General features: G+C 38.7%; 1 protein-coding gene across 5 annotated transcripts; it reads left to right on the plus strand.

The window, feature by feature from the left end:
* Nucleotides 1–371: 371 nt before the first annotated feature.
* map7b (microtubule-associated protein 7b) lies at nucleotides 372–26,461 on the plus strand. Of its 5 annotated transcripts, none has more exons than XM_041975679.1 (19): nucleotides 372–460; nucleotides 12,332–12,496; nucleotides 12,604–12,681; nucleotides 13,233–13,396; nucleotides 14,694–14,811; nucleotides 15,721–15,831; nucleotides 16,480–16,575; nucleotides 18,437–18,556; nucleotides 19,944–20,116; nucleotides 21,302–21,441; nucleotides 21,608–21,849; nucleotides 21,945–22,095; nucleotides 22,173–22,341; nucleotides 22,488–22,592; nucleotides 22,684–22,734; nucleotides 23,053–23,077; nucleotides 23,171–23,297; nucleotides 23,394–23,575; nucleotides 24,735–26,461. In XM_041975679.1, exons 1-19 carry the CDS (start codon nucleotides 415–417, stop codon nucleotides 24,743–24,745), a joined length of 2,274 nt encoding a protein of 757 aa, XP_041831613.1. In that variant the 5' UTR covers nucleotides 372–414; the 3' UTR covers nucleotides 24,746–26,461. The 5 variants fall into 5 exon arrangements, with proteins under 5 accessions (XP_041831613.1, XP_041831609.1, XP_041831611.1 ...); XM_041975675.1 differs by lacking the exon at nucleotides 372–460 and adding an exon at nucleotides 4,268–5,015; XM_041975676.1 differs by lacking the exon at nucleotides 372–460 and adding an exon at nucleotides 4,270–5,015 and having other exon boundaries at nucleotides 19,968–20,116.
* Nucleotides 26,462–26,731: the final 270 nt, after the last annotated feature.

Below are 26,731 nucleotides of genomic sequence, written 5' to 3' on the forward strand. Positions count from 1 at the left end.
AATACGGTATCCACTTTGCAGGTCCGAACATGTGCTTTCACCTGCACACTTTGCCCCATTTAAATCATTAAGTATGCAAAAGGCAGTCTATCCTCATTGTGACTGAAAGAAACCCAGTTGTCCTTTTCCCTCTTCAGCAGCCTATATTTTTAATTTTTGCACGTATATCGCAAAAGACCAAGATTAGTTTTATTAAGCACATAATCCATTTAAACATTGGTTTCCTGCACATAAATATTCATATAACAATAACTGTATTAAAAAGGTTTTAATTTATGTTGCCGAGTTGATGATGGCATGCTCTATCTATCCCTACCTGTCCGTGGGAGGGGCCCCGGTCCAGGTCGGTCGGGATCATTCCAGCAGGTCTCTCGGGTTCCTGCCGCTGATCCCTCTCAGCTGACGTCAGGAGAAATGGCGGACCAGGATGGCAGCGACACATCTCCTGCGGAGTCCCAAGGTGAGCTCCTGCCAACGCCAAGCTAGACTTTGACAAACTTTTTAAATGACAGAACTTTTGTTTGGAGTATGACAGCCACGCAGCGGCTGCGTTTGGTTTAACTGCGTTTAAACGTTGGCACTGAACTACAGAGTACTCGGAAGCCGGTCGGTCACGGGAGTGGGATTAACTATCACCCAACTCACCCAACCGGTTGCTTTACGTTTTTTAAACTTGTTCCTTACGCCACTTAAGTATTTTTTAGTTACACATTTGTCGTCGTCGTCGAGACATTGTAAGCCGCTCCTGTCCTGGCAGACACCTGTTGCTGACATTGGTTTGAATGCGCTTTTAGTTAACGTGACAGGTGAATTAAAAGACATGAACGGAGGCCATTTCTTGTGGTGGTAGGAGCTGGATTTTTAACCCCTTTAGGCTGAAACCTAACTCTCTGGCATCTATGGTTATCGTTAAAACAACCTCTAATACAAACATTTGTTAAAAAGAACCACCACTTCATGGCTAATTTACAACTTTAACTAAATAAACGGACTGAAATAACTTCAGTTTAATCAGGTGGATTAAATTAACATATTAATACAAAATTTCAAGTAAAGCCACGCCCCAAATTAATAACAAAAAACAACAGGTGTTGTTCATCTACTGTAAGTAGCAAAGTACCTGCGGTGACGTCATGATTGGTATCACGTGGTGCAGTGATGTCCCATGTAATACACTCCTAGATGGCTGAAGCTGAAACGTATCTATGAGGAAACTGATTTAATAGGATTAGCTGAGAATTTGAAGATTCACAGACTAGCCCAGATTATGTTTTTGACATAACACAACGTAACTTTTAAAAGTAATGCCAACTATTTTAATTTGATTAGTCAGGGCACTTTTCATACTCAAATTAAGTATGTGCAGTAGTATAAACAGAAACTAACAAACAAAGAAGTAAAATAACAATAATTATCTCTTGACTGTGTACTCTACCTACCTGGTAGAACCATAAAACTGCTCGAGAGCTCTGTGGGATATCCGGCACGGCTGCTTTCTGTGGTTAATCTACTCAGTTAAAGTTTTGTCAGGGATGCACATTTATTTGCTATATTTCAATTTGTGCTGATATTAACCTTGTTAATTTATCAGATAAATTAGATTCCCTCATAGTGGTGACCAGTGCTCATGTGTTGCATCAAACTTAGAACCACAAAAACATGGACACTGTCCCACCAGGAAAACAATGAAAACATAGTATTTCATGGTGGTTAATTCAGTTAAAATTTCATTTGCATAATAATATAAAAAGGCTGCTTATACAGCTACCAGAACATTTTTCTTGTCTTTCTTGCTTCTATGGTGTAGTTTATCAGGTTGCATGTGGCAACAGTGGTTGCCCCCCTTGTTTGATCCTGACTCATTCTTGTGGGTTGTGGGATTTTCTTGTGGTGAAGCTGACCTGTGTTATTCATAGAATAGCAAATAATTTGGTGCTTGACTTCTTTTACATGATTTACCTGAGTTTGTAAAACAGCTCCTGGCTTTTAATTGAAAGACATATCAAATCTGATATTGCAGAGTACCAACCCAGGAAATTGCTTGTCTACTTAATAATATGTCAAATAAATTAAGTCACAATCATGTTGTGGTTTCCTGAACATTGAGAACTTTTCTTTAGTTCTATCTGAATTGAGACCATCTGTTCATACTCATGAAAAAAAAAAAAAATTTCTTGATCTTAAGTTAGAACGATTAACGTAAATAGCTGTTTGTTACATGCACAGTATGGTTAAGCTTTGGTTAAAGGTCAACCTGGCCCTTTAATTGAACCAAAATCCTTCTCCCAGGCCAGTTTATATACATGGGAGGGAATTTGAGTTGTTGATTGAAATATGTCCAATGAGATATGCTGTGAACTCAGCGACTAAAAAGCTCAAGACTTTCTGCTACTTCTGATGTTCTTTGTGGGAGGGCATGTACATTTAAGTACCTTACATTTAAGTCACTGTACAGTTATTTTTGTCACCATCTACTTTTTGTCAGATGAGGCCCCTATTGTAAAATCAGAATTTTATTTTCACAAAGCCATTCGTGGAAGTACATTTAATGACCATGAGCTGACATGTTTTTATTGGCTAGTTTTCACTCATATTTTCTGAATGCATCTAACTGGCTGACAAAAGAAACAGAAAATTATGTGAATAAGAGCAGCTTTATTGGTTATTTGGTTGTGTTAATCTACACAGGGCTTACCTGTTTAAACAAAAAGATGCTAAACATGACCTTTGGAGCATTTAGGTCCCTTTGAGTCTATTTGAGCATGTACCTGCAGGAGTGTTTTGCTCCCTGACCGCATTACCAGGGTGTGCTAAGCCGGATCTGAGAGCTTTGATTTTGTCCAAATTTGGTCGACCTAACATGTTTTTATCACATGCATTTTAAAAATCCAGTTTTAGTTGGAGGAAAAATATTGAATAATACTAACAATAAATATGTTTTTTGTTTTTATTCAAACATACAATCTCTGCCTGAGTGTTTGTCTGATACCCACAATCAGTAGGTGTGACAAGTACCTGCAGTCTAGCCTATCAGGTTAAAATCTAAGTGCAGTGTTACAGCTGTACTGTCCTGCAAGGACAAAGATCAGATTGCTCATCCATGAATGTGTGGGTTTGTGCAGCATTTGCTCTCTCAGCAGATGTAGTAGCAGGACTTTTTTATACTTTATCTAAAATAAAAAAAAATCCCCAATAATCTGGACCACTTATTTTTAATAATAGCAGTAATAGTAGAATTTCATTTAGCAAGGTTCATATATCTGTATTGTTCAGCGGACCTGTAGGACTGAGCCGAGATGCCTCTCAGACGTTGTCTTTAAAAATTATATTGCTTACCTTGCATGGCGTCTGGATAGGACAAAGCTTTTAGTCTACTACACTGGTTGTTTAGTCTCTGGGCATTATTTTTTGTAGATATGTGCTAGCCCTGAACAAGCTCATGCCTCAAGCAAAGCTAGTTTAGTCTGTGTGATGTTATTTGATATGCTATTGCTATAATAAATAATGTGGCCTTCAGTAACTCATATCTTTGTCACCCTCCTTCCATTGAACTTCCTCCATTGTTTGTATGCAGGAGTAAAATTCTCAGCATGTTTATGGTCTTTATCCTCTTTATCACTCTTTTTATTAGCCAGTGTATTTACACTGTGATGTCAAGTATAAGTGAGGCACAACTTGGGGTCTGTTACTGCAGTGCAAACAACCCTGTTAATACTGACTTGGTGCATAAGGTTTCTTCACTTGTAAAGAATCAGCAGTGCATGAATGGAAACATTTGTATTCTTACTGTACAACTTTTGCATGTGAAATAGCTGACGGCTCTTTAAGTGCAGTTGGGGGTGGGACTAAATACCATGTGCTCTCTGAACACACCCCTTTCACGAAGACGGCTCCAGTGCTGCATTGTTTGATTTAGTATGTACATAGAGCCATTCCCTGATTTGCATGTGTGTGTGCAGATACATGTACATGTCAATAAAGTTTTGCTGTCCTGTGCTCTCACACTTCCACTCACCCCATGTGTCTGTGGTCCACGTGCTGCGGTTGTCAGGGAAACCCATTACTGATGCCGGCTCAGCTTCCACTGCTGGATTTGCACTGAATATTTTAACAACTGCGCTGGCTTCTTTTCTCATGTATGCGTGTGTGTATGTATGTATGTATGTATGTATGTATGTATGTATGTATGTATAGTGTAAAGCCGTAGCCTGTGTGATGTGATTCCTTTGACAAGTTTGAATATGAAGAATAGATGTAGCGAGGGAGAACAGAGGAGGGGATGAGGGATTGCAGTAAAGGTAGACACAGCAGGGGCAGCATCTCTTGGAGAGTGCGGGACTCAAAAGAAATGCAATACTCAGAGACCTCATCTGTGCCACTCTTGTGGATTAAGTCTTCTTTTCTGAGCCACTCTAGCAGAGCTCATTCTCATCCTCATACTCTCTCTATGCCTGGCACTGCCATCGCGGGTAGCATGGACATGGCACAGTGAGCTGCTCGGTTTCTCTCTTTCATACTCTTTCCCCTGTCCTGTGTTGCACTTTCTTCCTTATCAGATTTAGCTACTTTCTAATCTACTACATCTTTCTCCATCTCCTCTTTATTCATCCGTACATCCTTCATCTTATCTTGTGTGTTGCCAGATTAAAATGGCTGTTAGCATTTAGCCATTAGCTGTCTGCATCTTCCCAGAGAAGAGAGTTTTTAGGGTGACCCTGACCTCTACCATCCTCCAACCTAGGACTGACCAGCACCGTCTCCCTGCCCCCACCCATCACTGCAGGGTGGGATGGGCAGGGGTTGGGTGAGTTAGCCAGGGGCTCAAGTGTTAGCAACAGGACAGGCAATGCCAGATAGGAAAGGACGGAGAGAAGGAGGAGGTGGAAGTGGGTCATCCCGAGGCAAGAGGAAGCTGAGAAAGGGAGGTAGCCGTTCAGCTATCCCGGCACTCTTCACCATCACTGAAGAAGAGGAGGAACAGAGACGGAGAGATGCTTTCAAGAGGAAGAAAAGAGGTATGGAGGAAAAGGAGAGAGGGGAAACTGATGGGGGTATAGAGTAAATTTGCATGTTTGAGTTCTGTGTTTTTAGTTCAAGTCAGTTTAGTATGTTGTGTGTTTGCTTGTAAGTGAGTGAGGTCATTATCTGCTACAGTTTTTAGTAGAGCAGAGAAATGTTAAACCAGGCAGGCTGCAAATAGATAAGACAATGTGGAGCATTAATGACATAAAGGTGTGCTATTATGCCTGTATTTGTTTACTGGTTTGCTGTTTTACTGCTTTAGTCTCTTTACCCATCAAGCTGAGCTATCTGGAGACAGGTGGCTGACTGAACTGATGATGAAGGACAGTTTTGTTTGTGCAAGTGAAAATCAGCTGACAAGGCGAGATTGGGTCAAGACAAGGACAGCAGATGAGAGTGGAGGTGCAGTCTGCTTAACATTTGTATGTGCCTGTAATACATTAGTAAGCACAGCAGTCAGTCAGAAAACCAGCATATGACTGCAGTCACAACAGGTACAACTGGCAGAGCATCAGTAGATGAATGTTTTTGTTAGTCTGCATTTGAAAATTGAGTCAGAAAGTTGTTTTCAGTTACCTCTTTCTTTCCAACTTGCATTCAATCTGATTACTTGTGAGAGTATAAATATGGAGGTGTAATAATTTATATTGCTGGTGTTTTAGTTTTACAAACTGAATCAAGACATTGTCGTCTTAACAGTTTGCACTAATTTGAAATATCAGCTGACAATATCCAAAAGGGTAATTGAGTTTTTCAAATTCCTGTAAGTCTGCAACTGGGACTAATGTATTTATAAGCAAATTCAATGGGCAGAGCTTTGGATGGATATGGTTTCATTGTGTAGGAGTATCTAAAGCTATTCATGCAGTAGTACATGTAGTATGTGATAGTACAAGAATAACCTGACTTGATTTAATCTTAATTAGATTATTCCTATATGGAGTAAACATTCATGCAATGTTAAACTATTGATAATTAAGGAGAATAAATGGGTGGTGGGTAGGAAAACTGTTGTGAAGATTGGGAGCTCAAGTGGTTACCTCAGATAAATAATATTGCTTGACAACTGTTTTAATTCTACAGTTGCCAAGTGTGTGTGCTGTGGAAAGACTAGAATAAATTTGGTCTCATTCAGTTTGTGTAATTGATGGTTTCCTCTGCTTTGGTCTTAGCCTCCCATTTCAGTTTATCTGGAATAGTGCGGTCTTCAGTAATCATGTCATTTCACATAATCAATGGATTTTTTGTGTATAGGAGGCATAAGAATGAGGCTTGGCTATTAAGTATTATGGTGGTTAATGTAAGTTTATAGATTTTAGAAAAATTGACTGGCATTGGCTGAAGAAAAGTGCTTCTCATTTCAATTTGGAGGCAAGCTCTTTTACATTGCCTAAAAAAGTTTCTGTAACAAAACTTCTGTGGACCAAGTAGAGATGTCAAGTTTTCCATGTTGGAAATCAGCACTATCTATTGGTTATGACCATATTGATGACTCCAGACTTTTCTCCCATCATTTAGTCTTATCTTCAATGTGCACTGAATGCAGCTTAGTCTACAAAAGCACAGAAGCCAGTTCTTGCGCCTTTTATATAGGCCTGAATGCCTGTCGTAGAACTACAAAGAAAGACTCCCATCCCTGCCCCCTTTGCCTCTCTGGTGGTTGGAGGCTGTAGTTTGGCTTAGCATTAGCAGCAGCTAATCCTCTCAGGCTGCAGGGGTGGAAGGAGATGCAGTGTGCTTTCCTGTTACCCACTGGCCTGGACAGCAGAGCATTAATCGCCAACTCTGACCATTTAATCTGACTGGCAATGAATGCAGATAGATTGGGGGTGGGGAGGGTGTGCACGTACACACACATGCACACAGAGCACAGGAGGAGGGACGGGCAGATTAAACAGTCACACTCTCCCTACGTCTCACTCTCTGTTACACTCTCTGTTGTTAAATGCATATACACATACAAAAGGATGAGGGCTGGAGAGCCACCACAACCTGTCTCACACTGCCTGTCAATGGCAGTGACACGGACTGACCTCATGTTTGCCCTCCCCACTTTCCCTTCGCTTTGGTGACAGTTGAATTTTGGATGTAGTTTTTTTCTTTTCATCCAGTTTTTACTTTGTTCTCACTGCACCATGGACTTTGAATTTGACCTTATCGTCATCTGTGAAGGATGTTATCAGGAATTAGGAGTGTTGATTCTTGCCCTTGGATTCAACTAGTTGGATTGGAGACACCAGCCAGGGGCACAGCTCCCATCTTGGGATTGAGACCCCTGGAATTATGAACCACAATCCAGGTAAAAGAAAAAATATTATGCATTGACCCCTGGAGGACCTAAATAAAGTGATTTTACCTTTATATGGACAGAAGGCTAAAGTTGATAAGAAATATGGGGAAAAGAGAGCAGGGAAATGACGTACAATAAAGATTTTGCTGGCCAGAAGTCAAATAGGGACTAAGCTGCTTCAGGCATCTTTCATGCTATGGTATCCACCTAAAACACTAAACTATCAGGTCATCCATAACTCTACACCTTCTTCTGATTTAAAGATGCATCCAAATATATTGAACATGATACAGGATGTAAAATGAACAGCAGCACATCAGGATGTGTATCATTGTCTTCAAACATCGAAAGAGTTGAGAGTTCTGTCAAGTTAAGCCTATATAAATTTGAACAGCCACAAATGCTCTTAAAGCTATTGTGTTTTTTTTTTGTTTTGTTTTTTGCTGTTTGTTTTTTCTTGTAAATCCATTCTGATCAAATAAAAAAATAATACAGTAATGCTGTCATAATCTCTGTTCTTTTGTAGTTTTTCAGTACTGAAAAAAATAGTGTCTGTCCTGTTAGTGTGTTATACAGTTTGATGTCTAGACTATTTATTTGTTTGATGCAGTTTAAGAGAAGTTGGAAGCTTAAGTATAGCTATGGTAAAAGATCTTGTTACTGACAAGTCCACCTGGTTCTGGACTAACATTTACTGCTGGCAGGCACAATTATGCTGCAAATAAAATTGGCTATGGTGTGTTTGCTAAGACTGTTAAATGGCTGGGTAGTACGCACAGGCAAATATACTCAGTGCTATTTGAAGTTTGTTAGCTTAATGACTTCTACAACAGATGGATAAGTTGGTGACATGCAGTGAAAGGACACAGCTGGGCAGCAGATCAGTGATGAATTTGTGCGCTTTATTCTGGCTATAAACCCTCTGACTGTGCAAAAATAATTTGTACAGTAGGAAGGAGTGTGAAGGCATATTTATCAAAAGTGATGTGGAGAGATTAAGTAGGGTTAGATAATGTGGAATTTTATGGACGCTGATGGAGTGTTTTGTTTTTTGTTGTGTTTTTTTTGTAAGGGCTTGTGAGCAGTTTGTCCTTTTTAAGTTTGGGATTCATGCAGGATTCAGGGTTTAAAATATGTTAGGAATCAGATTATATCTTGTATAATAACTGCAATCTATCGGAGCTTTCCCTCTAGTCTATATAGATGAGCGGTTTTATTGTAACACGAAGTGAGCCAAGTTCAATTCTCTTGTCTAACACCCAATCCTGTTTTGAATGTTAAGGTCACAGGTGATCTCCATTACATTCTTTATGCAGTTTCCCTCCACTACTTTTCATAAAAAGCATGAATTCTTCTCCTTCCTCAAGCTTATTCACTGTATAGTAATAGTAAAACTCAGCATTGACTTGACATGACCATAGAATCAACTGACAGGATGCTCTTTGACCTCCAAGTACCTCTTCTACTGTTAAAGAATTACTTGAGTTCACAGCTTTCTATTTATTTGGTTGGTTAAGTCTGGGGCATCTATACTTATAAACTCTTATCAGTAAGAATGAGTGCTGCATCATCAGGCCTTGTATTTCTCAGGCTAAGTGTTAAACATGTAGAATAAATGAAAAAAGCTTGAACTGCTAAATTCTCATTTACCCATCTAGACCTGATGTAAAAATCACCAGGTTTGTATGAGTTGATAACATTGGGGCAAAGCCAATTTACAAAAAAAGGTGGAGGTTTTAAACTCTCAAAATGTACAACTTAAATATCGATAAGACACGGTTTTAGGTCTGCTGCATTTTGTCTTTTGCAGAACATGCATGGATATCTGTGCAGGCCTGAATCTGACTTTAACACCCTTCCATGTAAGACTTTAAAACTGATCGGTATCGGATATTCATCCTTTCTTTAAATTAACTGTTTGCCTCTCACATGTACAGTTTTAAATGTGCATGTCCAACACAGACCCAGCTGCCAATTAAGAGGTACTCTTGCAATTCCTAATTTATCATTAGATACACTGCTTTACATATAAATATTTTCATTCGGAGTCATCTCGTATCCATTTCACATCTTCTATGAGACATTATCTCTGTATGTGAGTTAAAATCAATGTAAAAGGTAAAGAGAGCTGTTTAGATATGGGACACAGTATATCTTGGACATTTTTTGTGCTTTTACACTTTTTTTTTTTTTTTTTACTTTTAATAGACACTTACCACTGCATCCTACTGCATCTTTATTTTTCTAAGTTTCTCATATTTGTGTTTTATTTCTACAAATTTGTATCAGTATTCCCAACTATTTACTGTGAACTGCTTCCATTTAAGATGTCATACTACCGAAGGGGGATCCACTGCCTCATTAGATGCTGACTTTTAAATAATTTTCTGCAAATAAAAGAAACTTCTTGTTAATGACCTTTTTAAATGTAAATATATGGTCATCTGACTTCTTATTGAGAGGTTCGCATCATCTCGTTTATGCCATTATTATATTTAATCAAAGGCTCTCCACAAATGTCTTGTTGAATATTTAGTCACAGTGCATTATTCTTGCTGCAATAAGCGTCTCTTTTATTTAAAGAAAAGGATTTAAAGGGAAGGAGTACACAGTCCCAGTCCGGCCTTTCCTGTTATAACAATAGCCATCCTAACCACATCCACCTGAGGCAGAGTGAAATTGTGAATGCTTGTGTACACACCTCTGTAGATGTGCCATAGATAGTGACATGTAATACCTTTTGTAAATCACTGTAAAATCAGTGTGTTTTGGGTGGAGATGGCAGGAAAGGTTTGGATTTAGAATATTCTGCAAAGTGGCAGCTGCATGGTAAAATGCAGGAAAGGGAGGATTCAAATGGAGTTTTGATAATAAACTCGATCCGCTTATTAGAGAGCTTGTGAGATTTTAGATATAAAACATGCACGTTGCTCATTTATCGTTCTGCTGACATGTCGAATAAAAGAAATGAGCATGAAAGAGAAATCCAAGCAGGAAATGGTGTGCTCATTGTTGTTCTGGGAAGACAAGTTTTTTAGTTTAGTGTAAGTAAGGGGGACTGATGATTTTGGTGCCTTACTTTCTTAGATTTTGTTCACTGTTGAAACTTGCCTCTGGCACTATGTCTCCATATACAGTAGTGTATTAGGTAAAATTAGTACATCACCAGTATTTTGTTTGTAACTACTTTCCTGAATAATTGAGCCACATTTCTATGTCAAAGTTATTTAAAAAAAAAAAAAACATGCACAATTTTCCTTTTCCCTTCATCTTCTTTTGTTTTTCTCTGTCTGCATCAGGACCAGTATAAAGCTCTGTATCCAGAAGGCTACCCTGAAAGTGCTGAGTCATTCTGCCATCTTATTCATAGTTTTCTTAATATCTATTGCCACTCGTCCCTCTGCACGGCTCCCCTCTAAACATTTAAAACATTCATTTGTTCACATAACCTGTATTTATTTATAAACCATGACAATATCACTATATCACTTACAAACACACATACACACGTTTTGTATGTTTGGACCTTTACACACCAGTGATGCTTCAGTATGACTTACACTGGATGTAAGAGGACACCAGTAACACTATAGCAGCAAGGTCAGGTTTGCATGAGGTAATCCATTAATTCTCTCATTGGCTGACATGATGGCAATATGAGTTAGAGGTCCATTAGTCATGTGTGAACACATATTACCATTTTGCACAGAGACTGAAATATGCATGCTCCCAGGTAGGGCTGGGCAATATATCGAGATTTTCAAATATATCGAGACTTTATCAGACGCAATATAGAAAGAGGGAATATTGTTTATATCGTGATAGCTTGTTCTGCGTTAAAAGCATCTTTTCTTTTGCATTTTGCACAGCTGTATTTTTGTTATTTTTAATTTATTTTGTTTTAGAGGCATTTAGTTTAATATAAAGGTACTTTAATTTCAATCAGCTGTTTTAATGCACATGTGCTGCTGATCCTTAATAAAAGTATATTTAGCACTGAAGGCTGTAAATTAGAACTGTCTCTTTGGTTACTTGACAAAAATAAATAAATAAATATATCGAGATATATATCATATATCATGATCCAGGTAAAAAATATCGAGATATAAGATTTAGTTCATATCGCCCAGCCCACTCCCAAGGTAATACAAGTGTGTAAAGATTTTAACCTGAAGGATTCTCAACTTTAATCAAACTACAAATTTAGCTTTCACTTCAACTAGACCGTAGCCCCACGTGGTTATATAAAGAAAAACAGAGGCATGGATAAATAGAAAAAAATAACATATTATACATTATCCTATACTATTATTCAGGGCATATTAACACATATGATATATACACTCAAACAAGGTGCATTCCTAGTGTATAAATGCCCTCAGAAAGGGTCTCAGTCCTTTTCATATGTGATGAAAAGAAAGGGATATATGTGCATACTTTATTAAAAGCCAGTGAGGAATGATATGGAAAGAAATGCCATTGCATTTAGACATGATATAACCAACCATGCGACCTGTTCAATAAGTCTCTTGGTGTTATATGGATCTGTAATATACTAATGACTTTGATCATACAAAGTTCCACTGATTAAGTATGTGTTGTTGTTGTGTGTTGGTGAATATGCTGATGGTTAGCAGGTTAAAGGATGCAGAGTTTGGAGATAAACCCTTGGTGTGCATAACATGTATCACATAAAGAAGATTTGTGATGCATTTCAAAGTGTTTAGCTGTAGTGACTGGATATTTAGCACTGCAGAGACGCATTTTGTAGGTTTAAGAAGCAGCTTGTTATGAGCACTATACAGCAGTTTATCAGTGGAGGAAAGATCCTGTAGAAGTGCTGCTAAATGGATTGCTTTAATTTGGTACCAAAAATGTTAAGAGGGTAAATGGGTGATTATATTGATTTTTGCACATGATATTCTGGAAAGTTTGTTAGTGATGGAACTTTATAATGTGTTTGTCAGTGTCTCTTTTGTCTTCTGTGGGTTTTGTGACATTATTTGGCTTTCTTTCCAGCATCCTACTCTCAGTATAAGTCGGAGGATAGCAGACTGTCTACAGTCACACGTCCCAGCTCTTCAGGCTCTGGGCAGACCTATACTGCCAACCTGACTACTGTCCCAACTCCTACCACTAATCGCACCAGCAACAGCTCTAGTAATTATGCTGCTGCCAAACCAGGTAACTCTCATGTGCACACATTGCAAAAAGATCAACTTTTTTCTGTTTTACTTTTTTCTTTTCAGTCTTTCAGCATTGCTTCTGTTTTGCTGTTATTTGTGCTGCAGACTCATTGCTCTTCAACAAGATTGATGAGCGACAGAGGTTAGCCCGTGAGCGCAGGGAAGAGCGTGAGAAACAGAATGGTAAGCGTTAGATGCACACACAAACACTGATGTAAAAAGGGACTTTAAATGCATTCCTGACTTTTCTTGTTCGTCTGTTGCCCTTCATATCGTGTCTGACCTAAGTTGGTTGCCGCAGTGAATTGGCCTGGGTGTTACATAAAGTCTAGTCTGAAGCCAGACACGCTGTTGCCATAGATTCCATGTTGCATAATAGGGCAGTCTATGGTACAGGTTTTACAAAGGCTGGTGTTTTGAGTTTTAGGGACTAGTGTTTAAGTGATGTACTTGAGCAGATGAAACTTTTTGTTACTCATGTGTTTTTTTAGGTGTGTTAATGCTGATAATGTTTTAAAGTAGTCATACTTCTGGTCCCCGCTGAGCAGCTGTGGGATTTGCTTTGTATTTTGAGCTAAAGCTGAGTCACATGATGTGCAGCTGACCCTTCACATTGTTGGTATAAGCCTGAGTGTGCAAAATTTTGTAGTGTGCACACATGTGAACACAATAATGCACAAAAAAAAATCAATTCAGTGTTAACTGAGTGTGTTTGTGTGTGCAACAAAATTCAGCTGCAAAGGAGGCCCAGTGGCAGGCGCGTGAGGAGCGGGCCAGGCAGCACTATGAGAGGCACCTGGAGGAGAGGAGGAGAAAGCTGGAAGAGCAGCGGGTCAAGGAGGAGAAGAGACGGGCTGCAGTGGAGGAGAAACGACGACAAAAACTGGAGGAGGATCGGGTATTTAGACATGTCACGTACATACCTGTGCTTCCTGACTTCCTGTACTGTTAATCTAAACACACAGTGATGCATGCTGTTTATCCAAGCAGTTGTTGAAATCTCCCATTATGTGTGCTCTTTTTTTATTTACATGATTTAATACATTAAAAATCAAATATTTTCTGTGTTAAAATACCACAAATTGATTCAAAGTAGGCCTGTTTTCAAATTCATTTAAATAAAAAATAGCTTTATTAATCTCTGAAGGGTATTTATTTCACAGCCTTTTTATTGTAATTTTTTAAAGTTACTGAGACAGATTTGATCAAAGACTGGAAATCATGGTTAAAGATTTAATGAGAATAGCATGTGGAAACTGCTTTTGCTGTAACTGTAATACAATGATGCCCCATCTGTTACAACAACTTCTTAAAACATAAGGCAGGCAACATTAAGCATCACGTAAGAGATTGTAGGTTTCCTGTTCAGGGCTGAATTACTTTACAGTTGACTGGATTTCATAGTTTATAACCATATTATTGATTCAACCCAATAGAAAATAACTTTATTTGTCATTGCAACAAGTGCAACAAAATAAGACCCATGATTCCCTTTAGTAAACATTTGACTGCTTAAACATTTGGCTTTTGTTATTAATCATGGCCTTCATCCTAATATTTATCTTTTTTTTTTTTTTTTAATTAAATGGAAAAAAGCCCTGTCCATGATGTGGATATAAAAGGTGTTCATGATGCATAAGGCTATAAAAGAAGCACACTGTTTGAGAGGGTTATAAATTTGTGGTACCTGATCATAGCAGTTTAACACGGATGAGTCAAAGACTGATTAAAAAATTGTTTTATAGCAGCATATAATGATGACTGAATCCTTTGGTAAATGCGTGCCTTATGTTTACTCTAAGTTACTTTCATTCACACTATCTATTTTGGTCTTGTAGGCCACAGGATGGTCATAGCTAAAAAAAAATAAGCAAAAAAGCTTTTTTCATTTTATGGTAAGTTAATAAGTTTTTCCCCAAAGACAACCATGATGTCATTGTAGTCATTTTCTCTTAGTTAGTATGTTGGTATTCATTATAAAAATATTAACAAATTTGCAGAAATTGGGCTTTAAAGATGTATATTTTTTTAGATCATGCATTAGCAAACCTTCCTTGTCCAAGTGTGACTCCTTCACAGGGTAGTTTAGTATTGGTTTGAGAACATCATAATCGTACTTTTTACTCACTAATCACACAAAATGGTCTGCTTCCTGCTTCAGATGATTTTTCTCATTGTTGTCTTTCTGATTGAAGGCACGTCATGATGCTGTGGTACGTCGTACACTGGAGAGGAGCCACAAAACCACACAGAAACCCAACCGATGGTCATGGGGAGGAGCACTGCACACAAACACTCCCAACACATCAGCCGGTATTTCAGCAGATCTCGTCTACAAAGTAGCTGCACAAACGCAAAACTCTCCAACAGATATTTTATTGTTTTGATATGAAAACGTGTTTTGCAGACCACCACATTGCTTGAGAACATGTCTTAATGTTGCAGGGCTGCTTCCTTTGTTAATGCTTTGGAGATTATTAAATACATATGTGTCATCTTCAGAATGTGTTTCTGACAGCATCTCTCTTAAAAAAACATGTCTACTTGCCTCTGCAAGTCAGTATTGTTTTACCATGTTTATATTTGAACTTCTCAGATTCGCTGCCATTGCTGCCTCTTTGTGACTCACTGTTTCCCCTCTACCTCCTTTCTGCTCTTTGTTTCTCCGACTTTATTCTCTCCGTTCCTGGTCCAGGTTTTGTCGAGTCAGTTTTCCTCTATCCACTCGACCTTGCTGGGCTGGAGCACATGCAGGGTGCTTTCAGTCTCTACCGCAGATATGGAGTGGCCTCCCAATGTGAATATTAAAGCAGTGTATCAGTTAGCTGGCTAGTGTTAGATCGCTAGCATTAGCACTGTAACTGTACAGAGTCGTCCTAGCTCACTCTCATTAGTGTACATGTAGGCTAACGTGTGTGGTATGGTTAGTGTTTGTTTTATTTGCATGTAGTGGTCCTGAAGTTGTATCCCACAACACAGGATCACTCAAACCATTTTAATTTTTGTTGACACACGACCCATTTAGCACTAACTCATTTTCAAATATACTGTATTTGCTTGTGTTTAGCAGAGTGTTGGTAGTTTTTGCACATTTAACTTGAATTAACCATGGTAGAGAAACCTCACTGAGTGCTGGCTCCAGCTCTCTTTCCTCCACTGTATTTTTCTCCACGTCTTTCCTGCTGTACTAATTTATCTTTTGTTTTGTGTCTTTGATTCTAGATGCTGACAGAAGGTCAGTGTCCACTATGAATTTATCTAAACATGCAGACCCCATCATTACCAAGCGCCTTTCCTCCTCCTCTGCCACACTCCTGCACTCACCAGACCGAGGTAATGAGAAGGAGCATTATACACAAACAGCAACATTGTCCACTTGTAAAAGTCTGCTTTTGCATTTTTATTTAAATGGCTCCAATATAGAATTTTGTGACAGTCTTCTTAACACTAGCTTGTAATTAGACATGAGTTGTCTTCTTGATATTAACCAAAGAAAAAATATATAAATATAAAAGGAGCTTGTTTTCTTGCAGAGAATAGATTAAATAGCTTTCAGCAGTAAATATGAAGCTGCAGCTCAGTGCTGCCTGGCTACTGAAAATAACCTAACAGCAACTGAAGTAGACTAAATATATTGCAGCAATATTAGCTGTGGTTGTGGTTTAATTACATTATCTTTACGAGCATGGAAGACATTTAAACCTTAAGGGTTCATAATTTTTATACTTGTTTGTGTTGGGATTAAACAAATGAACAGCTTAGTCATCCTTTATGCTAAGTTGAATTATCAAGCTGTTGACTGTAGTGTCCGATTTATTAGATAAATATGAGAGTAATATTGTTCCTCTCTTCTGACTCTTGGTAGAAAAGCAGGTAAACACATGAACCAAGTTTCAACTCTTGGTTTTACTGTATGTGTTTTGTGAGTGCTGAGTTAACATTTAGGTCATGTGTTTTTTGATGTCCATATGTTGCTGACAGGTTTACAGATGAGAACAGCCTCCTCCCCTGTCATAGGCAAAGCTCTGTCCAAACCCCGCCTACATCAGGGGAAGACCACGCAGCCCAAAAACACAGGTTTCCACAGGGGGACTTTTGGTCTCTTTTATTACACTGTACACACAGTGTTTCAAAGCAAAAAGATCATTGGCTGAAAACTGTAGAAGAATCAAGGGCAGAATATCAATGCGGTAATATGATAGGACAGATTGTTCATTAAAAGAGAGATATGGTGTAATGTTGCTTTAAAATAATATAAATATGACATCATGACAAACTGTTATTAAGAATCCCAGCTGCTACAAAGTAATGTGATTGGAGTTTATATTTACTGTATTTATAAATGTACATAATTCACATTCACTGTTTATATTTGCACTTGTGTGTCATCAGCAGGATTGAGATTTTTTTCCCTCCAGTGACCCCTTTCTCTAATCCTCTGTAGGATTATCTTGTTGTTTTTGTGGGAACACTGTATGTTGTTTATATCCCTGATGGAAGAACTGACACTCAAATTTACAACAATCAGATGTATGTATCATTATAGACTTAATGTTCAACCCTCTAACCATTAGTATAGTGCTAAAGCAAACTCTTTACATATTGTAATGTGCAGAAACATCACATAGTGAGGTGTAATACAAACTCTTAAGACCATGAAATTTTAGAATACAAAGTGAAATAGATGGAATTGTATGGTTTTCAGCCCAATGTTATCTTTTCCTGCACACTTAAACCTTCAAGTTGGCATGAGGCTGCATGTTTTGCCTGATGTACTGACCTCTAGTGTGTCAATAGCTAATAGGGTTATAATGAAGACTGGTTGATTAAATATATCCATGTTCTTACTGAGATAACAGGGATTTTTTTCTTAATATTCAACTTGGGGCTGGGCGATATATCGAGTAGAGTCGATGTATCCCGAGACGTGTTACGTTGTATAAAATAGCTATATAGTGAACATCGACTATAAACTATTGCAGCAGCGTTGCAAACGTCTACATGGGATTTTCTTCGTACCGCACGCTGCACGGCTCCTCTCACTTACAGCACATAGACAGCTCAATCCCCCGACCATCCAGAAAACTGTCTGTCGCACATGTGCGTTGTTGTTTCAGGAGAGACAGGAAAAAGCATGGCGACAAAGAGCATGCAGGTAGCCATCTAACTAGTTTATGAGCGTTAAGCAATAGAAGCTAAATGCAAGATTTTCATTTAAGCAGTAATCTGCCTCAAAAATGACGACAATGACAAGGAGGCTGATTGTTCGGCTGTGCGTGTGTCCTGGTGCAGGAAAGCTCCTCCACAGCTTCTCCTCTCTTATTATTAAATCAGATAACTAAAATTTAGCAGAGTTTACTTAAATCCTACTGGTGTCTTTATATGCATGATAATGTTGAATTCATTATTTACAAAGTGTTTTAGAGGTGATTTCAAAACATTGAGATATATATCATGTAATCGGATAAAGCCAAAAAATATTGGGATATCAGCTATAAGCCAAATCGCCCAGCCCTGATTAAACTTGCTTACATAAAAACTTAGCACCTATTTAATTATTAGCTTGATAAAGTCCGATTTCTTCACAAGGCAATGTATAAGGAAAGATTATTTCCTAAAATGCAGGTGCAATATGACCTTTGTGCTATTTAAAAGCTCTTCTCCCTGCATTTTGCCTTTTATTTGTGCTTCACTCCGGGGTGTTTGCTGCTTCTCATTTTCAGCAGTCTGGTGCATGCTGGTGGGGTGTGCATGGTTAAACCTAACTTAAGCTCTCACTTGCACTGTGGTGCAGTTGAAGGGAAGGAAAAAAGAAATGCATTCAGTGATTATGCGCTACTTATAACCTGCTTTCACTGATGGCTTGGGTTAATCAGTGGATAGTTAATAGTTTTAACTGTTATCAAACCTCAGATGTTACGTGTGTGTGTGTGTTCAGGGCTGCGCCGCCTTCCATTGACGCCATGGGAGAGCAATGTGGTGAACCGCCTGCAGCAGCCAACACACTCCTACCTGGCGCGTAGCCGCAGTGCCATGAGCCTGTCTGGAGAGCAAACAGGTAACATACACAAGTATTAAGCCCCTTCTCATTGAAAGAGTCAGGAGTGTTGCTGCACTGAGGAATACAGGTGTTCATGAAAACACACAGAAATCACTCTTCTTGTGCTGTAAGTATTTATATCGCTTATATTTTGGTCTCTTGACCAATGCAGTTTCAGATGTTAATCAGATTTGACCGGACTTAAAGCATTACACTGTCTGAAACTGAACCTTTAACAGTCTGTGTCAGGCACCTAAAGCTCACTCACAAACACACTCACACACACACACCACTCACACAAGGTCTAATCAAATAAGCTATTGAGGAAGAATTGGGGGGGGGGGGGGGGGGGGGGGGGGAATTATACTATGCCTGGTCTCCTCTTGTTACCATGGCAGCAGTAGTTATTGAACATTCATGATTTCATAGTTTGCATTTTATTTATGTTTATTTATTTTTTTAGGAAATTACTTACATTTTGTGAATAATTTCAGATATGTTATGGTCATTGAAATGTACACATAGCAACATATTCTCACATCCAGTAACCTTGAACTGAGGATGTTTTTTGTTTTTCTAACTTGTCTGTTTGATGTGAATTGTGAGTTGAACTGATTTATCTTGTATTTCACCGTCTGGGCAGAAATACACAATAGTAATTTATTTATTACTTGGAAATGGATTCTATGCTTTGTGGATCTTTTGTTTTTCGAGTGACCATACTCTCTTACAAAGCACACACTCTCTTTGGACTTTTCTCTGCACTCGTAAAGCCAGCATTGTCTGTAGTGTGAACAAATGGACTTCTTGCTTATGTTTATGTATTTTGCTGCATGCTCACTTCTTTGTGCTGTTGGGTCTAATGTGTGATAAGTGTTGTTTTGTCCAGACTAAATTGTAGAGTAGAAATGCTTCCAACACTGCGGCTTATAAACTAGTTTGTGGTCTGCCAGATCAATCCCATCTATATGCTTCTAAGCTTAATGATAATAAGTCAAATAAACACTTTTGATGTTTCATTGAGATCTAAAATTGAATCATTCAAGCTGATAAATTCCTTCTGTTCAGTGAAATATATTATTTTTCTCTGAACAATGCCCAAGTGATGGTTGCTGTATTTTTGTAACTTTTTTTTCCCCAATTAGTAGCACTAATGCTTTCTTTCTCTTCCTCTCTCTTCTTACCAAACATCACCCCCCCCCTTTCAAACCTCTGCTGCTATTCCTGAACCCAATGCTTCTCTGTTTTTTATCTGACATCCTTCTCATTGCCTCCTCTCGCTCCTGATCTTTTGGGCTGCACTCCTTTTTATCAAATCCCAACTCATGTCCTACAAAACCTCACACGGTTCCAATCCATACCTTTCTCAAAACACTTTGAACCCCTACCTCATACATTACTGTAGCCATGCCTGTGTGTCCTCGCTCAGTGTCCTGCCACCCCATGGGCTCCATGTCCTTCAAGGCTATACAGGCCCAGCCACTCCCTCATTGTCGCAGCCAGGAGAGGAGCCTCAGCAGGGAGACGGCTTCCTCATCATCTACTATCCCACGGAGGAGGACCACAGGAGCAACACAGGTAGATGGTATTATCAATATCCTCTCAAAACAGGAACTATGAAGCTCTGCTTATTAAATTATTTGTAATCTTCAATACTTGGAGCTTGATTTAGTTGGTTATTTGAAAGTTAGAGTTAACTCATTTTTTGTCTAATCTCATCTAAGCTTGGCATTATTAAAGTACTGTATGGCATAAAGGCATGAGCTCAGGATTTGCTGACCTACATATTACCTGTTTTATTTATAAATAATAAACAGCAGGGTTCTCACCACCTAAGCATTTTCTCATGGCACTTACACTGAACTCCAAAATTTGCTGATCCAGTGAGGGCATACTTTTTCGTGTTTGTGTCTGAATGAAAGAACTAGAATATTCATTGCTCTTTGAGTTGGGCCACTTGCTTTGCTGTCTTTTATGCTATTTATCAGTGGCGTAAAGTTGTTTTTAAATTACAGTCATGTTTATCAATTATTAAAATGTAAGGTTTCTCATCATACACACACACACAGAGTTTTGTGTCCACTGTCCAACTTCTACTGCTGTTTTTAGAGGGAATGCATCTTCTGCATTTTACATCCCACACTGACCAACAGACATGCTGTTTGCACACAGATTATCCCGATCCACTCAGAATGCCAGAGGTATACCATTCATACAATATATTCTTCTGTCTACATACCCTAGGTCACGAGAATTTCTTGTATTGTTTTTTTACACATTTTCATAAGCAGGGTAATACATGAAATATGGATTGAATTTTTAAGAATTTAAATTTTTCTTTTTGGGGGGGTTCCTTCTCCCATATTTGTTTAATGGCTTGATGCCAGAGGTCATGCATAGCAAGAGAAATGTTTTCATCTTCAATAAGTGGGATCAGTGGACAGCTGGGACTGCATGCCCATTATACCATCAGATTACATTGGATCAATGCCAGTTTTCCCCATTAACCCCACAGATTATTTTTCCAGTGGTTGCTGTTTGAGAGGCAACTGACCTCTTGCCCTTCCAAAAAGACCAGTAAGGAAAGCTAGATGTTTGGCAGCATACAAATTAAAGGGATTAGGCCCAGTGGGGTAGTTGGACTTAATCCTGTTAGGGGTCACATTGCTCTGCTACCTTGGCCCCATTATTGTTTAAAACAGGAATAAAAAAAAAAAACTTAAAATAATGTGTTTTATGTGTTTGTCTTACCTGCATCATCAGCCAAAAGACCGCGACAATGTAAGGAAGTCTTGGAGCAACCTGTCACTTCCTCTAGCTCCCATTCTGACTTTACCCCCCAGCAAACACACAGCTTCTCAAGGCAAGAAGAAAAGCAAAGTAACAGCGCCCTCTCCTGGCAGGTAGGAGAATATAATAATATAACCCATGTCATCTGCAGTTCAAGGTCCATTTACAGAGTTCAGGTGCTGTGAGTTATTTTGAAGAAAGAGATTTTTGGCAAATCAATATTTTATAAAAGTCAAAACAGGGCTAAGATTCTTTTTTTTTTTTTTATTTCGCACATAGACCTCCTCAGAAGACAGCAGGGCGCCCCCCAACCCCCAAGCTGCTTAAATCTCCAGGGACAGAAGACCCTGGAAACCTTCGACCTGTCAGGATAACACCTGAGAGCTCAGAGCCCTCAACACCTACCAGAGCCCAAGAGGAGGAAGAGCAGGTGCTCAGCCCTCCACAGCCTCGACCTCAGCCTTTGGGTCAAAATAAGACTCCAACTGAGCCTGTACCAACAACGCCCACAGGAGTCAGTGGTCAGTTACCACTCTATGCATCACAAGTTTGATTTTTTTTTTTTTTTTTGTCTTCATTTGGTTTTAAGAAAAGTATGTTCACTGATGCATTCTAGAGAATGGAAGCAGTCCTCCAGCCCTCAAACTGTCAGCAGGTACCACAGATCCAGAGGAGGCAAGTCGTATCCTGGCTGAGAAACGACGGCTGGTTCGCGAGCAGAGGGAAAGAGAGGAGGAGGAGCGAAGGCAGCAAGAGGAGCAAGCAAGGTATGTTGGCTGCTTCAAGAAAAGTTTGGTATTAAAGATCTTTATTGCTCTTTTAACTGAAGTTTGTGTCTTCACAGATTAGCAAAGGAGGAGATTGCTCGCCGGAAGGCAGAGGAAAGGGCACGGAGAGAGGAAGAGGTTCAGAGACAAGCAGAGGAAAGAAGAAGGAAGGAGGAAGAGGAGCAAAAGGCAGAGGAAGAAAGACTTCAGAAAGAGAGAGAAGAGGCAGAAAAACTCCAGAAACAGGTCAAAGAATGCATGCATGTTTTTTTTCTGTGTGTGTAGTTAGTAGAAACAGGATTTAGGACTTAATAGTGAATTAAGCTGAGCTACGAAGAAATCTGCGCCTTACACCTCAAATGTATCTTTATCTGTGTATGTATGTACACTAGAAAGAGGAGGAAGAGGCTCGACAGAGAGAGGAGGCAGAGCGCGTGAGGCAGGAGAGAGAGAAGCACTTCCAGAAAGAGGAGGCTGAACGCCAGGAGAGAAAGAAGGTGACATGCACTCACATGTCATAAACAAACATGTATTCATAATGTTCAGCCTAACCTTATTTATTCATTTTTGTTTCTTCCTAACCACCAGCGTCTTGAGGAGATCATGAAGAGAACAAGACGCTCAGACGCACCAGAAAAGGTAAAGACCAGGGGGAAATTATAGGACAAAGATCTACATATATCCTACCCACATTCTATAAGGCATGTAGATATGTAGATGTGTCTGCAGGCTTTTAATGTGTCCCTGCTTCAGCACACCTGACTCAAATTAAGTGGATCCAACAGCTAATGACGTTCTTCACAATGACTCATTAATTTGAGTCAGGTGTATTGCAGCAGGAAAACCTAGAGGACACTGGCCTAAGAGGTACAGATTTGGTGATCCCTGCTTACAGGGCAGCTACAGAATGACATTTTTAAATGTTTTTATCCACATCTTTTTCCGTCTCATCTCCAGAAAATCAGGAATGGAGACAATGCAGGTAACTTTATATACCTACCTCCTCTTTTCTCTAAACACATCTTCTGATGTTCCCATGGGGTTGTGCCTGATATTGATTTTCTCTCAATATCAGTGACTTCTGAATCTCCTGCTACATCTACAGCAACGGTGTCCCCAACACACAACCGTAATGGCAGCACTTCCCAGTCTGACCCCAACCTAAAGTCCAGCAGCACAGCACTAAGCCATCCTGACCAGAGGTGGAGTTAAAGACATCACAACAGCACCGCAGACAATTACACGTCTTTCTTCTTTTCCCTGTTACACTGATGCTGTTTTCACCTGTGTGTTTACAGGGAGAATGGGGAGTTTGAAGAGGTGATAGTACTGCCTTCACATTCTAGGTTATCACCCCCTGAAGGAGAAGAGGAGCAGCAGCTGGAAGATGAAGGGAGAGTTCCGGTTGTAGCCTTCACAGAGAACGGCCTCTTGAAGCCTCTAAGTGGAGTAGAGGACATATCTGTCCAGCAGGGACCAGGTCAGTAAGCCCTCCTAGTTCTAACATCTGCATCTTTTCCCTTTATCTTTTTCGTTTTACAAATAGCTGATTGATATGTTTAAGATTAAAACAACATTTCAAAGGATGCACTCACTCTGTATTATAAGACCAGCAAGAAGGTCTGTGTACATGTTTACAGGAATGTGTTAATGGTAGAATTGAAGTTTAATTTTACCAATGTTGACTGGTACTAATCGTGGGTTTTGGAGCTAATCATTTCCAGCTCAAGGGCATGGAAACTTTCAGCTGGAAAGACACTTGCATACCTTCAAGCTAATTTAGTGACAAAGATATACTTTCTGGAGATTATGTGGACTTTTGTTTTTAGTAAAAGGAAACATCTAATTGTTCAAAAAAGGAGTGCAAATAAAGTTTTGGAGATGAGCTTTCAAAGCTATTAAGAAGTAATTTGTTTTAAAAAAAGTACAAATGGAGAAGCATATATAAACTGATCTGTACATACATGCAGTTTTGGCTGTGCATACCAGGTGATTTGTGCACAGGTATTTTATTGTATGCATAGAAGCCTTTTAACACAAAAATATAGTATTTATGAGGTTGAATATAAAATGTGTAAAATATTAATGTGTGTGCTTTTTTGTAATTTGTGCATGTGTAAATTTTTGTCCGTGTAATTTCTAGATATTTATGTGTGCATTGGAACATAGATTTGCAAGTACCCACAGGTATGCACAGAATGGTTTATATGGTTTACAAACCATGTGTTACACATACAATTACCCAAAGTTACACAGAAATGAGTTTACACAATCTGCAAATCATGTAATGATATTGAGTCAATTTTCTCTCCATAAAGAACCCGTTCTGCCGAATGTGTTTCAAGAGGTGCAGCATGTAGGGACAACCACATGGCAGCTGTACATTTTTAAGCATTATTTCATGTAAATTATCTGTTGTCTCTTCATCCAGCTTCCCTCTTCAACTTACAAAATGAACACTTGGATTTCTTTAAGTTTAAAACATTTAGGAGTTATTAAATATTTATAAGATGTTTTGCATTAAATGTTTCCACAAGAAAGCAGCATATTCTATAAAAGAAATTATTTTAAATGAAGTGTTTTTAGCCCTGCACTAATTTTCATTGCAGAATTTATTTTCTTGTGATTTTGAAATTTAGACGTTGCCTGATGTGTCGGGACGTGATGATTCCACACCTAGAGAGACAGGTGGAGAAGTCAGAGGGAGGTAGAGAAACATGGAGCTGTTGAACTGAGTCAGACAAAGGACTCACAGCACAAGATTTGTTCTTTGTCACTCCCTCCTGCAGAAAACAAGCAATGCAGCCATTTTCCAAAGATGGTGTCTCCAAAGATCTCCAGAAAGCCCCTCTCTGAGAGAAGCCTCCTTTCCCGCAGCAAACTCTGGGAAAGAGCTCTTCTCTCTGTGTCTGACCATTACCTGGTCATCATTTTTGTTCCCTAAATATGAAGCAAATGCATGAATTTACAGAAGGGTGTTGGACTCACATTAGATCTTCTGATGTGTGAATGAAAAACTGGGATCACCTGGTAAGACTCCAGCCATGTTATTTGAAGTTTTAGTTGCTGTAGACATACTTTGAACAGATTTTCTGCATCAGCTATGTGACTATTGCTGGAACGTGTCCAAGAGGCTCAGTTTAGTTTCATTAATCCATTTGTTGTCTTTAACTGAAACCTTGTAATTATCATGTTTCAACATTTCTGTAGAAATGTTACAGAAGATGTGGATGAAGGAATATCAACTCTTAAAGTTGTTAAGACTACTTGAAAGTGTCACAATGTAATATATTCTGCTGTGTCTACACTGTTTAAAACTAGAAGTTATTGGGGTGAGATGGGGGTGATTGAGTAAAATGGACTTTAGGTTTAATGACTAAAATGAAAGTACTGTTCTCTAAGACAACTAAGAAACAATATGTAAACTTTTGATTTTTTTTTTTTTTTTTTTTTTTAAGTTTTTATTTAATTGCTGTAAAGATAAAATATGATTGTTTCCCTCATTCTGTCTTCACTTTGTTTTTTAAAGATATGTCTGTTTTGGCTTCAAGCCCTTTCATTAGTTTACCCTTTACAGTTAAATTATATCAGAGCTGCATCCTCTTTCCAGTCACCCTAACTTTGCCACTGAGAAGTGTTGTAGGACCTTGCTTGTAGCTTATCATGCCAGTGTTGGCAGTTGACCTTTGCTTTGGCCAAGCCAGTATGAAATGGATTAAAATGTTGAATAATAATAATCTGATTAATTTGATCTTTTTGATTAAGAAATGCTGCTAATTTTGATGCTCCTTTGCCTTACTGCATTGTAGGAGTGAAGTGACTTTCTCTACATTGAAGTGAAGATATGCATTCCATGTTGAGCTTCAGTGGCTTCCTTTTGATGCAAGTGAAAATATTAAAGACTGATATGCCTAAATAAGCGCTTATAATGTCAGAGTATTGGTTCTTACAGCTTTTCATTATGGAGACACGAGGTATGAAGTGAAACAAAGACAATTACACTTTTTTTTTCTCCCTTCTCTCCCACTTAACTCCCAGTTAGTATTCTCTTTGCTTTTTTTTCTTTTCTCAGTAACTTGCACTTCAGTTTTCTTTTTCATATCTTGCAGAACCAGCAAAATTGATTAACTTAAAATGTCTTATGTGCGACAGGTTTCTGAGTAGTGCAGAGCATGCCATTGACATGTTAATGTCATATGAATTATGCAAAGTGGATACTTTAAGGCCATAAAGCTTTGGAAAAAAAAAAGACCCTTTACTTCAGAGTGAAGTGGCTGGGATGAGTTTTTTTCTAACATGGCATTAATAAAATCTCTGTACAGCTATGTCAGCTATATAATTTGGCAAATAAAACTTTTTGAATTGATTAAGATTTTCTTGGAATGTTTTTTACTTTCTAGGCACAAATTGCAGTACACATGAGAAGCACTTGAAGTACACGTGATATATTATGCAACACTTTTGTTTTTGCTCCCATTTTTCATGGGCTGAACTCAAAGATTCAACACTTTTTATATGGACTCAAAAGGCCTCTTTCTGTTAAATATTGTTCACAAATCTGTCCGTCTGTGTTAGTGAGCACATCTCCTTTGCAGAGATAATCCATCCATCTCACAGGTGTGGCGACGTATCAAGA

Source organism: Melanotaenia boesemani, chromosome 22 (genome assembly GCF_017639745.1).
Source record: "Melanotaenia boesemani isolate fMelBoe1 chromosome 22, fMelBoe1.pri, whole genome shotgun sequence".
Lineage (NCBI taxonomy): Eukaryota > Metazoa > Chordata > Actinopteri > Atheriniformes > Melanotaeniidae > Melanotaenia > Melanotaenia boesemani.

Bases quoted from the DNA above. Each gene is read 5' to 3' on its own strand.
- map7b (XM_041975675.1), top strand. From the start codon at position 4,847: ATGCCAGATAGGAAAGGACGGAGAGAAGGAGGAGGTGGAAGTGGGTCA. The intron at 14,812-15,720 runs GTATTTCAGCAG...CTTTGATTCTAG, and splicing joins CACTCCCAACACATCAGCCG to ATGCTGACAGAAGGTCAGTG. The intron at 22,096-22,172 runs GTATGTTGGCTG...GTGTCTTCACAG, and splicing joins CAGCAAGAGGAGCAAGCAAG to ATTAGCAAAGGAGGAGATTG.